General features: G+C 37.4%; 2 protein-coding genes across 2 annotated transcripts in view; both read right to left on the bottom strand.

Moving 5' to 3' along the window:
- The window catches only part of LOC126751339 (E3 ubiquitin-protein ligase RNF181 homolog), a 76,275-nt gene that overhangs the window by 50,352 nt on the left and 9,683 nt on the right, over positions 1–16,240 (bottom strand). The window contains exon 2 of the mRNA XM_050461529.1: positions 1,342–1,395. The gene's annotated coding sequence lies outside the window, so the exon portion shown is untranslated. The remainder of the gene's footprint in view (positions 1–1,341; positions 1,396–16,240) is intronic.
- On the bottom strand, positions 1,664–2,461 carry LOC126751336 (probable fatty acid-binding protein). The gene has a single exon (XM_050461522.1). It carries the CDS (start codon positions 2,381–2,383, stop codon positions 1,832–1,834), a length of 552 nt encoding a protein of 183 aa, XP_050317479.1. The 5' UTR covers positions 2,384–2,461; the 3' UTR covers positions 1,664–1,831.

The raw sequence follows: 16,240 nt of genomic DNA, 5'->3' as shown, positions 1-16,240 counted from the left end.
GGTGTGGTGTGTGACCCGGTGAAATCATCGGTCCATATTTATTCAAGAATCATGTCGGTGAGAACGTAAACGTCAATGACAACCGACTATTTCATGTCGGAAATTGAAGCTCGTGATCTCGAGTTTGTATAAGACGCCGCTACTTCCCACACATCGCGTCAATTAATGGATTTGTTGAGAGAAGACTTTGCTGAGCAGATCATTTCACGGACCACCAAGATCATGTGAAATTTTCTTGTGGGGATTTGTGAAGTCTAAAGCCTATGCGGACGATCCCGCTTCGATTCAGGCAAAACATCATGCGTGTCATTCGCCAGTTACTAGTCGAAATATTCGATTGAGTCATCGAAAATTGGACTCAACGGATGTACCATCGGAGACTTGGCCACGGCCAACATTTGAAAGAGATAATCTTCAAAAAATAAATGCCAAAGAATGTTATTTCGAATGATAATAAACATTTCCCATTAAATTTGATGTTTCTCGGAACCTCGAAATGGATCACCCTTTAGTATATGTTTGTGTGATGGTTAATCTCTAAAATAAGTTATGGATCGATTCCAGACATTTGTGTTAATTTATAGTTACGAAGCATGTCAATAACAGAATCGTACCAAAAGATCGTTAAATAGATCGTTCTGAATACTGTAGTAGGTTAAACTCTTACTTATCCAGAATCGATCCTGACATACCAAACATATGCCTAGCGTGGAACGAGTCCCCGCATGACACTAACCACCTCTTTGCATGCCCTGCTAAACCTACACATCTGGCACCCCTCTTCTTATGGTGCGACCCCGTCGAAACAGCACGTTTTCTGGGCCTACAGTTGGATAACCTCGATGAAAACTTATCTAATCCTTACCATCCTAACGAAGACTAGGTAACCGTTACAACAACTTGTCGAGTAGAGCTCGCAAAACGGAAACTACACGTAGCATCATTGTCGGGGACATTTTTTCAGTCAAATTTGATCAGTATGCATCAATCGGAGTACTTCAAATCTGCATTTTCAACATAGTCTACACTATCGTCAATCAATAAAACGAGCTTATTTGTACCCATTCATTTTACATCTTATCTAGTTGGATAAACGCTTGCTTTTCTCTCTTTATTTGACTTATGCTTTTATGCTACCTGCTTGTTCGATTCGTCACTTTTGATGACTCGCAATCGAAGCATAATTTGAATGGAGCAAATTTGGCCTGAGACAAATTACAAACAAGAAACTACTTTAAATGAAAAAGCGCAAGCGAAGCACAACACACTAGTTGTCTAGGGCTAGTATTTGTATTCTCTTAATATATCTACATTTAGCCTAAAGAGTGATTATCTACATACCGTTCGGGATGGTTTCAGCTAAATTGTTGAGGTGGTGGAAACAAAACCGCTGTTCTGAAAATATAGAAAGAAAATATTGATTAATCTGATGTTTAATTGGTGAAATGGTTTTATTTACTGAAATAGTATCTACTATAGGGTAACAATTTGTGATTAAATTTGGGATTGAAAATCAAATCTTTCAAAAGCTTTCTTTTAAAGAACACACACACAATTAATTTATGTATGCAAAAATGTATTAATGAAAAACAAACAGTTGGCAATCATTTTACGATATATTCGTAATTGTAAGCCATTCTAAGTCTCTTTACTCATCAATCAATCAATACACGTTACTATTATTTGAAAAAATTATGACCATTTTGATTAAAAATTTCGCGGGATTGAGGCGAAAAAAATTACTATGGAACATTTTTCTCGCTTGCAGCTTTTTCCGGTGCAAATCCTCTTCTTTGTTGTCCTTGTCAAATTACCGCTTTGTGGCAGCCTATTATTCCACCAATTGGTTAACTACTCTTTCGACCTCTCTTTTGGCTTCACTCTTTTGCTTGGCCTCCTTATCCTCATCCTTCTTTTCCTGCTGCTCATTTTCAAGTTTCTCCAACAATTCGGTCAAGTCTTTGCTTTCGTCTTCACCAAGCACATGAAATACTCTACACGCGGCCACATTGTTGATCACAGATTGCTCCATCATTTTATTTAGATGAAACTCGCGTGTGATCTTCGTGCACACGACACCCTTTTGTTCTTGCACCAAAGTGTTGTCATACAAGTTGAATGTAGTCTTCATATTGCGCAGATCATAAGTTTCTTCATCGAACTCTTTGCCCAACTTGAAGGTGAGTACAGTTGGTTGATCATCGATCACTGTGATTAAATTATGGGTGCTTTCAACCTTATGTAGCATAACGATCGGTTTTTTGGTGTTGCCTAATTTGCGTTGAACCAAGCCCATGCCAAGCTCCTTCATATAGGCATCGTAGTTATCACTACTCACCAGCTGATACTGGTTACCCTCCCAACAGTTGATTTTTTTTAACATTTTGCTATTATTGTATTATTTCTTTAATTTTTAACGGAAAATTTTGAAAATTATTCCAAATTTTTGTATGAAATGTTTACGAACACAATTTTTTTTTGTGTGGAATCTGTTCTTCATTCGTTTTTGAAGGCAATGTTTGTGCACGAGTAACGTTTCTAGGGTTTCAAATAGTTTTTTTTGTGTAGTGTTGAGAAAGGTATTGATAAATTAGAACTATGTATGTATGTGCCTATACTCGTATTTAATAATGTAATGTATAAAACCTTGTAAAATGTTCCATTTTTTACATGACAAAAGAACAAAAAATATGCTAACTAACCCATTCGGAATATCAAGCATACAAAAATTTAATGGTCCATAATACTAATTAGCATAAAAACTAGATTAAAAGTAATAACTCTTAAAAAACGATAAATAAAAGCGACCTGATTTTTATGTTCTTTCGTTTCTTAATATTTTTTTATATTTTTAGTAAGCGGAAGTAAATTATATAATATTATATTAAATAATTATCATTGTAGTCCTTAATTTATTTCCTTCAATGTCGCAGAGTAGAGAAAACAGACTGCCTCGCAACGTTACAATCGACAACATAGATACCGAGAGTTAAAAGGAAAGCGAGACGCATTTGCAGCCAAAAAAGAGAGAGACCGAAATGCGTGAGTACGAAGAGCTTGACGAGGTGGCCGATGGAGGTAGTTTTCGAAAATTTTACGAAACGATGTGGGGTTTCAAAGTTTCAAAACTCTTGTAGATCCCCCAGAGATGATCTAGCGACTAATGCCCAGATCATAATTATGAGGGAACACTTCGCCAACCTGCTGAATGGCAGTGAAAGCATAACACTAGGAGATGGTAAACACAGCCTGAGGAAGTTCGAATTGCAATTACCCGTCTGAAGAACAACAAAGCGGCGGAGGTCGATGGATTGGCGAACGAGCTATTTAAATACGGCGGCGAGGAACTGATAAGGAAGATGCATCAGCTTCTTTGTAAAATATGGTCGGAAAAAAGCATGCCCGACGATTGGAATTTAAGTGTGCTCTGCCCTATCCACAAAAAGGTAGACCCCACCATCTGCGCTAACTATCGTGGGATAAGCCTCCTCAACATCGCATATAAGGTTCTATCAAATGTATTGTGTGAACGATTAAAGCCCACCGTCAGCAAAATTATTGGATTTTGGCTTCAGACCTGGAAAATCAACAGCTGACCAGATATTCACCATGCGCCTAATCTCATAAAATACCCATGAAAAGAGAATCGAATCACTTCTTAGTGGCTTTCAAAGCTGTTTTTTGACAGCAGGCCTTTATGCCGCTATGTCTGAATTTGATATCCCCGCAAAACTAATACGGCTGTATAAACTGACGTTGAGCAATACCAAAACCTCCGTCAGGATTGGGAAGCATCTTTCCGCGGTGTTCGATACCAAACGAGGTTTCAGACATAGCGACTCCCTACCGTGCGTCTTTTTTAATCTACTCCTGGAGAAAATAATTCGAAATTGCAGAGCTAAGTAGAATATATATAATCTACTATACGAGTAAGAGTGTACAACTGCTGCCGTACTCCGATGATATTAATATCATTGGCGAAGTAAATGGGTCTAGTAGTAAACGAAGGCAATATTTTCTGTCATCAAACAAACAATCGTCGCATTCGCAACTTGGCTCCCACATCTCTGTGGTCAGTCATAACTGTCATAGATAATACTAATATACACAAACTCCAACGTCAACCTCGAAATTCAACGCAGAATAACTGTTGTCAACAGGTGCCCTTTCTCGACGAACAAAGACCAAATTCTACAAGTCATTGATCATCCTCCTCCTTGTCCTGATAAATTAAAATTCAGTAAAACTTTTAACGGTAAAAATAGAATTTTATTTTAAATTATCTATATATTCTTTCAATAGATTACTATTAAGAAAAAGAAAGTGCCAATAAAAGAGGTCGCAAAACGACTCCTCGTGAGGACGAGTTAATTATCCGCGAATCAAAAAAGGATTCCCACAAGACGGCAAATCAAATTCGAGTGGCGGTTTTGGAGAAAATCAAAATGTACCATTTGTAGATACCGTAAGAAGACGATTACGCGAGCCAGGACTTTTTGGAAGTGTTTCAAGGAAGAAGCCATTACTCTCTGAACGCAATCGAGGGAGCTGTTTACAGTTTGCAAAGTAATACCGCCATTGAACAGCAAAAGAGTGGAAAAGAGTATTATTTTCTGATGAAAGCAAGATAAGTAGGATTTTTTTAGATGAAAAAACGTATGTCAACAGGCCTCAATGCAAGGAGTTGGACCCCAAATACACTAGGCCAACTTTAAAGCAAGGTGGCGGCTGTATACTTATTTAGGGTATCATGTCGTGGCGAGATGTTGGGCCTATTAGTAAAAACGATGACCGCATGGACCAGATCAAATATACGTAGGTTGCTGGCCTAATAATGTAAATAGGCATATTTATCAACGATGTTTTTTTTAATTTTTTTTTTTTTTTTTTATTTTATTTTTTGTTTTTTTGTCGATTGCTGTTTTGTTTCGGGCTCATACGCATAGATCCATGATTCGTCACCTGTGACGATCTTATAAACGTCTTTTGAAGCACCGCGATCGTATTTTTTCAGCATTTCTTTACACCAATCCACACGAGCCTTTTTTTGAGCGATTGTCAAATTGTGCGGGATCCAACGAGAACAAACCTTTTTTACACCTGGCCGTAATGCAATAATCGAATGTATGCTGGTGGGAGAAATGGATAGGCATGCCTCTATCTGAAGGTATGTTACATGACGGTCTTGCATTATCAGTTCACGTACGGCATCGATGTTTTCTAGCACAACGGCTGTTTTTGGACGACCTTCACAGAATTCGTCTTTGAGCGAGCGTCGGCCACGATTGAATTCGTTGTACCAGTTTTTCACAGTGCTATAAGATGGTGCTTCATAGCCATAAAAAGATTTTAGTTCATCGATGCACTCTTGTCGTGATAATCCACGTCGAAAGTTGTGAAAAATGATCGCACGAAAATGTTCACGAGTTAATTCCATTTTTTGGCCGAGATGAATTTTTTAATTCCCTGTAAATAAAACAATTCACGATTAAATGACGAAACGTTCTGAGTGATGTTATGCTAAAAAATGTCAAACTTTCCAATGGAAATGTCAGATTGCACCTGGCAACACTTAGTGTTGTCCTAGGCCAGAATATATATAGCAGCCCTCGTATGTCAATCATGGACAACGTAATGTTACCATTTGCTGATGACAATATGCCCGTAACGTGTATTTACCAGCAAGATTACGATCCGAAACATACTGCGCGTGGTACAAAGCAATGATTTTAGAAAAACGTGGTGACTCTATTAGACCGACCTTTATGCAGCCCGGACTTAAACCCAATCGAAAATCTTTGGACATATTTGAAGGAAAGAGTTCGGTTCCATAAAGTTGGAAATTCCCAGGAATTAATAAAGGTTAAATAGGAATGAAATTAAATTCCAAAGGACATCTGGAATTTGAATTTAATCATTTTAACATTATCTTTAAAACCGAAAAACAACAACGTTGTTACATTAGTTGCATGCATCTGAATACTTAACCGAAGGATTTTCAATATTCCAGTTCACTTTATAGCGGTTATATCGGTGAATGTGTGAGATATCTTGTTGTTGCTTTTCTATAACTATCACTTACTGATTAATTTACGAATTAATTGAGTACGTTTTATGTACGAGTGCATCTTAATTAATTGTGCTCATCGGAAATGATGTAAAGTCAATTAACTTTCTATTATATTTTCCATCCTTTTGACAGCTGTCACATTCTAATTGTTTAGACTCTTTGTAATAAGAAGCTTCACTTCAAAGGCGACTAACTTTGGAACTTTCTTCAACAAAATTGTAATTAATTTCCCACTAAATGGCTAAATATAATATAATTAACAAAACGATTTCAACTGATGCAGCAAAAATCCACAAACAAATGTACCGTATTAAATTAATGGCAAATAAATAATTTGTCTACAGAGAAATTTTACAACCAACCAAAATACGCGAAAATTTATTAATTTCAACAGCGCTGTACCTGACAAGACAAATTAAAATTTTAAATTAAATGTTCGGCGAAAAATATAGCCAAAATAAAAGAAATTGCAAAATAAACGGTGCGCCTTACACCTGCCGGCAATCAGCAAAAATCTGTGCGCTTTTAGCAAAATTTAAAGGAAAAATTTCTGTGTGCTTATATAGTCTAACTATAGAAATACTAATTGATAATCGAACATTTTTTTTTTTTTTTAATTTAAATGTTCAAAATTTTCAAATTTACGCGAGGACACAAAATAGCGCGCGACGACAAATTAAGGTGACAGCAATGGCATAGATTAATTTTAAAAATTTGCATGTTTTAAAAGTGCTATTCATCGCATCAACACACATACATATGTAATACGTATAAATTTCGAATAAAATGCCGACATTTCGCTTTTGTGTGAATTAAATGCTGTTGAGAGTACACAAGTACACACGTCAATGCCATGGAAAGTAAATTTCGAAAATTTATTGCAAACGAAAGTGAAAGAGCTTTTAAGCAGAAATAAATATACAAATAAATGCATAAATACGTAAATGGGCGGTGCTAAAAATATTTGTGCAGTGGCATGGTATTTCGAGGATCGCAATGATTTTTTTTTTTTACTTGCTTATTTATTCCGATTTTATAGAGAAAATGCCGAAGCGCGTTGAGTCTGGGAATTTTTGTATGTATGTGAGAGTAAAAATAGAAATACTAGAGGCGGGATGGAAATTCCTACATTTGAATTTATGCGAATCGGAATTGGTGACTGACAGTAATGAAAAACGTTTAAAATTTAATAGATATAATTAAAACAAAAAAAATGTATTAAAATGTGTATAGTAAAAATTCAAGAGAAAACATTAATATTTAATTAATTTAAAATTAAATTCAACACAAATATTATAATTTTAGAACATGGCAGCAGTTCCATACCGTCCATAAGCAAAACCAGCGTCTTTAGGGTGTTATAGGTACATGTATCCTAAAAATCTCGAAATTTAAATTTTTACTCGAGAACGACCGAACGCATATCAACACTATATACGGAGGCTGCTATATATATTTCTGGCCTAGGCAACACTAAGTGTTGCCAGGTGCAATCTGACATTTCCATTGGAAAGTTTGACATTTTTTAGCATAACATCACTCAGAACGTTTTGTCATTTAATCGTGAATTGTTTTATTTACAGGGAATTAAAAAATTCATCTCGGCCAAAAAATGGAATTAACTCGTGAACATTTTCGTGCGATCATTTTTCACAACTTTCGACGTGGATTATCACGACAAGAGTGCATCGATATACTTTTTGTATGGCTATGAATGAAGCACCATCCTATAAGCACTGTGAAAAAACTGGTATAACGAATTCAATCGAGGCCGACGCTCGCTCAAAGACGAATTCCGTGAAGGTCGTCCAAAAACAGCCGTTGTGCCAGAAAACATCGATGCCGTACGTGAACTGATAATGTAAGACCGTCATGTAACATACCTTCAGATAGAGGCATGCCTATGCATTTCTCCCACCAGCATACATTCGATATTGCATGAACACCTGGCCGTAAAAAAGGTTTGTTCTCGTTGGATCCCGCACAATTTGACAATCGCTCAAAAAAAGGCTTGAGTGGATTGGTGTAAAGAAATGCTGAAAAAATACGATCGCGGTGCTTCAAAAGACGTTTATAAGATCGTCACAGGTGACGAATCATGGATCTATGCGTATGAGCAAAACTGGTCATGTGGCGACTGTTCCGCTTGAGCAACCTGAAGTCTTCGGAGAAATTCGAAAAACGAACAAGAGAAGACGAATCATTGTGCACCATGACAATGCGAGCTCTCATACATCGGCTCAAAGCAGCGCCTTTTTGACCGGCCAAAACGTCGAATTGATGGGTCATCCGCCGTACAGCCCTGACTTGGCACCCAATTACTTCTTTTTATTCCCACACATCAAGAAAATAATGCGTGGTCAACGATTTTCGTCGCCAGAAGATGCTGTTGAAGCATTCAAAAACCATGTTTTGGAGGTGTCTCAATCGGAGTGGAAAAAGTGCTTCGAAAATTGGTTTGAGCGCATGCAAAAGTGTATAAATCTTGATGGAGAATATTTTGAAAAACAATAAAACCATTTTCGTTGATAAATATTCCTATTTTCATTAATTGGCCAGAAATATATATAGCAGCCCTCGTATAAAGAGGTATTTATCGTTTATTATTATTATGGAGGGAACACTTCTTCAGCTTGCTGAATGGCAGTGAAAGCAAAAAACCAGGAGATGGAGAACCCGATTTCCCAATCGATGACAATGGAGCATACGTTCCATTCCCCAACTAGTGTAAAAGCTCGAATAGCAATTACGCGTCTGAAGAACAACAAATCGGCAGGGGCCAATGGATTGCCAGCCGAGCTATTCAAATACAGCATGCCGCAGCTTCTTTGTAGAATATGGTCGAACGAAAGCATGCCCGACGATTGGAATTTAAGTGTGCTCTGCCAAATCCACACAAAGAGAGACCCTACAATCTGCGGAAATACCGTGGGATAAGCCTTCTCAACATCGCATATAAGGTTCTATCGAGCGTACTGGGCCTGGAATATCAACAACTGACGATATATTCACCATGCGCCAAATCTTGGAAAAGACCCGTGAAAAGAGGATCAACACAATCCTCTTCGTCGATTTTAAAGCTGCTTTTGACAGCACGAAAGGAGGTGCCTTTATGCCGCTTTGCCTGAATTCGGTGTCTCCGTAAAACTAATATGGCTGTGTAAACTGACGTTCAGCAATACCAAAAACCTCATACGGAAGAGCCTCTCCTAGTGGTTCGATATCAAAGGTGGTTTCAGACAAGCCGACTCCATATCGAGCGACTTCTTCAAACTACTCCTGGAGAATATAATTCGAGCTGCAAATCTGAATAGAGAAGGTACAATCTTCTATGCTGGCCTACGCCAATGATAATGATATCATGGGCCTCAACAACCGCGCCGTTAGTTCTGCGAATGCAAGACGAAATATCTCCTGTCATCAAACAAACAGACTTCACTGTTGACTCGAAGTGACTTGGCTAAACACCACGACAGCAGGATTGCTTCGCTGGCTCTCTCGACGAACAAAAGCTAAACATGTTGTCCGGATGGAGAGAAAAAATTCGAAAACATCCAGCAATATCTTCGAAACGATGAGCTTCGACGGACATCGACATAGTTCAGCCGGGATAGAAGCAGAGGAAAAACACTCCAGAGAAAGAAGACCTGCAATCCGTTGGAAGGACCAAGTGGAGAAGGACCTAGCTACGCTTGGAATATTCAATTGGCGCCATGTAGCGAAAAGACGAAACGACTGGCGCGCTGTTGTTAGCTCGGCTATAATCGCGTAAGCGGTGTCTACGCCAATTAAAAAGAAGAAGAATTAGTACCCAGAAGTTTTAACGCATATCATTTCCTGTAATTATAGACAATAAAAATATTGTTTTGCATTGTTTCAACGCAATATCATTTCCAAGAGAATACAACCGCCAATAACAAATAAACCTCAGCAGTAATCAATGCTGAAGAATACACTAAAGCGGGAACAAGTGCAAGGAAATTGGACTAAAAATGTCGCATATTTTTCTTAAAAAAATTTAAACATATTCTAAGTTAGAAATATGCGGGAGTAATTAGTTTATATTTATGTAACTACAATTTTTGTACTTAAATATTCCGAAATACTGTTCGCAAAGAACTGAATCAAGAAGTAAACTAAATATTTGTTTAAGAATACAAAGATTATGCTTTGCAAATAACTAGCAACTATGTATTTATGATTATTTTTAAAGTACACAAGAGACCCCCCACCCGAGTCGAAACCGCACGTGTGTACAATAACAATACCACAAAATAGCTAACACAAAAGCAAAACGCAATTAAAACCAGTTTTAACTAAAAATATTTACTATAAAACAAGCAAAAAACAAAAAAACAAATTTGCATTGAATGAAATCGAGGATCAAAAGTAAAAGCAAATAATAAATTAAAACGAAAATGTGGCTTTTGCTTGCGCTCGACGCCAGTAGATGCCAATCAGAATGCCGACGCGCTCAGACTAGCTATTTTTAACGAATTTATGCCACACACATACACACCTACCTGTGTTCAACTACAAACCGAAATGTATTCAAATATGTACGGACATATTAATTTTCTTAAAAATAGCCGGAATGTACTCGACGATGCAGCGATTTGTAGCGCTTAAGCCTTTGTGGGCCAACGCTTAAGGCAATTCGTGTCGATTTGAGCGATATTGACTATTGATTAAATGCACCGCATGTCTGTACGATGATATGGCAATGCATGTTAATAATCAATGGAAAATGTATAACAACAACAACAAAACACTTACAGTGACCCCTAATGGCACACTTAGCTGATAATTAGATTTTACACATAATTTTATAACATAAGTAAGTACATACAAAGACATTGAGTGTGATGTGATTAGTCATACGAAGTAGTTGCATATAAAACAAAAGCTGCTTTTCATCCCGAGAACTTGTTAAGTGGCGAATCGAACAAAACCTGGTATAAACCTGGTAGACTGGCATAATGAAGTGTGGCGATTCCAAAAAAAAACTGGTATAACTTTGATAAACTGGCATAATGAACAGTCAGAAAGATTTTAAAGGACTGTTTTAATTCAGTCAAATTTCTGCTTTTTTATATACCTCTTGCTTCACATAACCTCATAAAAAAGTCTGCTGCAGTCAGAAAGCTCTTGGATTTGCCTGTATTGACACTGCAACAGCTGCGATTGTTTCTTGAACACGAACATATGGATGTCGATGGTGCGTTCTTCATGCGATACTTTCAGATTCGGCAAACATGTTTACAAAACTCCATCTACTCGGAGGAGATCTGCCTAAATACCCTTTGGAAATGACGAACTGCAAAGCATGTTACCGTTGCACTATATAAACTCCCTTATTCGATATTCCAAGAATTCATAAAAAAAAAATGGAAATAATAACCTGCCAGATAAAAAAGTAAGTCGATTACTCACACAGAAAAAGTTATTACGGTTTGTTTTCGAAGCACGATTCGTGCGCCGCCTTGTAAATTCAACAGTACAAGGTGCGTTCCAAAGTAAACAGGACTTTTTGAATCTAGCGCTCCCTGGTGGCGCCATCTATATGTCGACTGGTGCTTTAAAATCAGCTATCTTTATCGATTGTCCAGTGAGAATTTCATGACATTTCATTGATTGGAAGTGAAGTTATTGCGTTTTAAATGTCAGTATGTTTGTGTTATCGGTGCGAAAATGAGCTTCGAAAAATGAGCCAACATTAATTTTTGTTTTATAATTGGTAAAACTTTTACCGAAAAGTTTCAATTGATGAAACAAGTTTATGGCGATGATTGCCTATCTCTTAGCAGAGTGCACGAGTGGTTTCAACGTTTTCAAAGTGGTCGTGAGGACATAAATGACGATCAACATGTGGGCCAATTAAAATCCATGATCACCGGAAATTCCATCGAAACTGTTCATGAATTCATCAAAAATCAGTCGAAATCATCATTGAAATTAATGGAAATGGAATTGAACATCTCCAAAAAATCGATTTATCGCATTTTGACCGAACATTTGGGCTTACGAAAGGTGTGTGCACGGTTTGTTCCGCACAAATTGACTGACGACCAAAAATTGCTCAGAATCCAACATTCGAAGGACGATTATTTGACCAAAAATCACATTTTAACCATTAACCACTCCACGTATTCACCTGATAAGGCACCGTGCGATTTCTTCCTTTTCGGAAAAATGCATTTGTCCATGAAAGGAAAGTGTTATGCGGACGTAGAGGCCATTCAAAAGGCTTAAACCGGCATACTGGCGGCCATACCGGCCAACGAGATAAAACACTCGTTCGACATGCTTTTGGACCGTGCAAAAAGCTGTATTGAAGCAGAAAATAAATTGATTTTGCCGAAAAAAACATTTTTTCTGTTTTAAAACTTATAACTCATTCACTACCATGATGCTATTTATATAGTATAAAATAAGTAAAATCTCAGAACCCCGCTCTTCCGCGAAAATTAACCACAACAACGCTGATAAGCATTTCAAAACATGAAAAATGTTGAATACTTTATAAACATTAACTGGAAAAATATTTTTAGAAATAATTTACAGTTAAACAACTTCACATAAATATGTATTTAAAAGCGAATCGGCAAAGCAACATGTTTAAAACATTAAAACACAGTTACACACACATACACAGAAGCGGGCGACCGCAAATGCGAGCGGAAATTTGCACAAAATAAATAATTGTTCAAATTCAAATAAACAACAAAAAGGTCATAAAAATCAGTAAAGCTAACAGCAACAGCAGCTGACAGCGTCATTAAGCATTCAAGCAGATAAAAACAAAAACAAAAACAAAAACAAAAGTAGAAAACAAAAACAAATGAAAAATACTGAGGAAACAATATGGAACAAGAGAAAAATTACGGTGGTGATACCCACCCACAATTACCCGGTTGGTTTGAAAGTGAGTGCGTCACACCAACAATAACAACAACAACAAGAATGGTGCAGTGGGCTGCAATAACAGAAGCGGCAACGCCACAGACAATCACAGAGTGCTGCCGTTAGACGCTTAATTTATACTAAAATTGGAAATTTTCATTAACCGAAGCTTGAACGAGACAAAAAAGTGGGAGTATTTAAATGTATTTTCTACATATACTATGTACATCTACATATATAATATAGTATATCTAACTGAATGAAATTAAAAAAATAAATAAATAAAAGAATAAAAATCAAATTCAAATCAACAAAGCGTCATCAAGCAAAAATTTTACTTTAACTGTTCGGCTGTGTACAGGGCACCGCGGTATACCGGTTTATGTGGGGTGGGTATGACTACTCATAATTCGTGTGCAACGAAACTGCGCGCTCCGCAAGGTCGCTCTTATGTAGTGACTGCTAGCAAGCGACTACTTTGTGTCTAATATATAATATACCACATACATGTAGATCTTTAAATATGTTTGTATGTATGTATGTATGTAGGCACTTGTAGCGGTTGTGTTCATTCATTTGTTCGACACGTCGATCTGAGATATTTTATGCCACAAAAATTCCACTAATTAACCCGTACAATTTATTTGCGGTGTTCAGCAGCTGTTTTCAGAGAGGAACTACATATGTAGGTGCCTACTCGTGTCGGCTTATATACAAATACATATGTACATATGTACATGTACTCTCACATCAAGAAATCTCAGCTTTTAGCAGGTGTTAATCGATAGTATGGTTTTATTGCCCGAAATAACTACACAGTTAACGAATTTAAGTGATTTTGATAATAAGAATGGAAGATGAAAAATGGATATTAGTATACATATAAAGGTCTAGTACCTCGTCACTAATGGCAAAAAACGGGGACGGTCCATTTTTACAAGCTTGTCTTGAGAAGCATTTTAAGTCAGTTGTTGTAGCGGCAGAATTCTGCCGAGTTGACAGTCCTTGCCGGATAAAAGTCCGGGTTCGTTCCGGTTACGTAGACCCGACTGTCGTGGGAACGCAGACTATAATCGTTAGCTACCGACTATAAGGTGGATGCATCCCACCTCCAAAAGATGAGTCACTATCGAAGAGTGTAGCTTGGTGTTGTTCTGATGGAAAACAGTTCCTTTTCTATTAGTCAAAGTTAGCCCCTGGGCTTTTGCTTCCTTTAGAGTGGCCAATTGTTGACAGGACAGGTCCGTTTTAGGGGGTTGGACGTATTAGAGCAGTTCATAGTAGAATATCCCCTGTCAATCCCAGTAAACACAACAAAATCATGGTGACTGTCAATCTGAGCTTAGTCCATTTGCGCATTCGACAGCGACCGTTTTTACTTGTTGCTAGCTTAAGTATTTCAACAACAATGACAATATGCTTCAAACGGAATAGATTTTGTTGCAATTAAGCCGGGCTTCGTAAATAGAAATTCCATCCATGAGGTTCTTTTGTATTACTTCGGCATTCAAACAACAGACTTCTTTATATATTTAGTCTTATTTAAATAACATTTTTGTGCAATATTTAGTTCCTGGGCAATAGTTTAAAGCATATTAGATTTATATGGGTGCCCGGTGGCAGTGTAATCGCCGGAAACTGCAAAGCCAATGAGCTTGCTTGGGATGGCACCAATTTCATTTGATTGGAAGTGAGTCGGTTTTCCGATGTCCTTTTGCGTTTTAGCGTTGGACTTACGGACCATCAATGAGCTCACAAGTGCTAATCAACAACCAGAACTACTGCGAGATCCTTCTTGCTTAGAGTTAATCGTAAGAGGTCACGAGGCAAACTCAATTTCGTCGCAAAAGGTAGATGTTCCAACAGGACACTGTCTAATAGGTTCAAACGCGGTGCGTCTAAATATTTTGTCTCTTTGACAAAGCTGTAAGGAGGAAGGCGAGGTGGAATCATTTTATTACTTTCTCCTCTATTGCTCCGCTTTTGCCAGACTGAGATTGAAATATCTGAGTAGAGACACTTTTTGCAAACCTAGCGTAGTGGTTGGGATTGATATTAACCGCCTTAATATATTTGTGGTAATCTCAAAATGCTTTGTATGTCTTTGTGAGAATCTGATGTGCCACTTTTAGGAGTTTATGGAACAAATATCTGTCCAAGTGAAATCCATCAGTTAGGATCAATCTTATTATCTAAACCTAACCTTGTTCGAGGAACTTAATACTATTTTTAAATTTCAAAAAACCCTCGAATGTTACCTGGTTAAAGCGATTACGTAGTGTAAATAGGCCTAATAATGTAAATAGGCATATTTATCAACGAAAATGGTTGTGTTTTTATTTTTTTAATTTTTTTTGCTGTTTTGTTTCGGGCTCATACGCATAGATCCATGACGATCCTGTGACGATCGTATAAACGTCTTTTGAAGCACCGCGATCGTATTTTTCAGCATTTCTTTACACCAATCCACACAAGCCTTTTTTTGAGCGATTGTCAAATTGTGCGGGATCCAACGAGAACAAACCTTTTTTACGGTCAGGTGTTCATGCAATGTCGAATGTATGCTGGTGGGAGAAATGCATAGGCATGCCTCTATCTGAAGGTATGTTACATGACGGTCTTGCATTATCACTTCACGTACGGCATCGATGTTTTCTGGCACAACGGCTGTTTTTGAACGACCTTCAAGGAATTCGTCTTTGAGCGAGCGTCGGCCACGATTGAATTCGTTGTACCAGTTTTTCACAGTGCTATAGGATGGTGCTTCATAGCCATAGAAAGATTTTAGTTCATCGATGCACTCTTGTCTTGATAATCCAAGTCGAAAGTTGTGAAAAATGATCGCACGAAAATGTTCACGAGTTAATTCCATTTTTTGGCCGAGATGAATTTTTTAATTCCCTGTAAATAAAACAATTCACGATTAAATGACAAAACGTTCTCAGTAATGTTATCTAAAAAATGTCAAACTTTCCAATGGAAATGTCAGATTGCACCTGGCAACACTTAGTGTTGCCCTAGGCCAGAATATATATAGCAGCCCTCGTATCTACAACGTAATTTTGAGGGTCACCGCATTTTAACTTTTTTCCGAAACGCTTCATAGTAATTGTAGCCAAAAACAAAATCATAAAAATTGGTCTTGCGTTACACGTTAATTCGTCACTTCAATGGCTTTGGACAATATATATGCAGTTCATAAGTTACCCTTCCGATGATATTACTAAATTTCCAATGGAGCGTTTGTCTTTCTGCTCGAAATAAACT

Source organism: Bactrocera neohumeralis, chromosome 2, assembly GCF_024586455.1.
Source record: "Bactrocera neohumeralis isolate Rockhampton chromosome 2, APGP_CSIRO_Bneo_wtdbg2-racon-allhic-juicebox.fasta_v2, whole genome shotgun sequence".
Taxonomy (NCBI): Eukaryota; Metazoa; Arthropoda; class Insecta; order Diptera; family Tephritidae; genus Bactrocera; species Bactrocera neohumeralis.
This window is presented reverse-complemented; position numbering and strand designations above follow the sequence as displayed.

Excerpts from the sequence above, each read along its gene's own strand:
- LOC126751336 (XM_050461522.1), bottom strand. The coding sequence starts at position 2,383 with ATGTTAAAAAAAATCAACTGTTGGGAGGGTAACCAGTATCAGCTGGTG.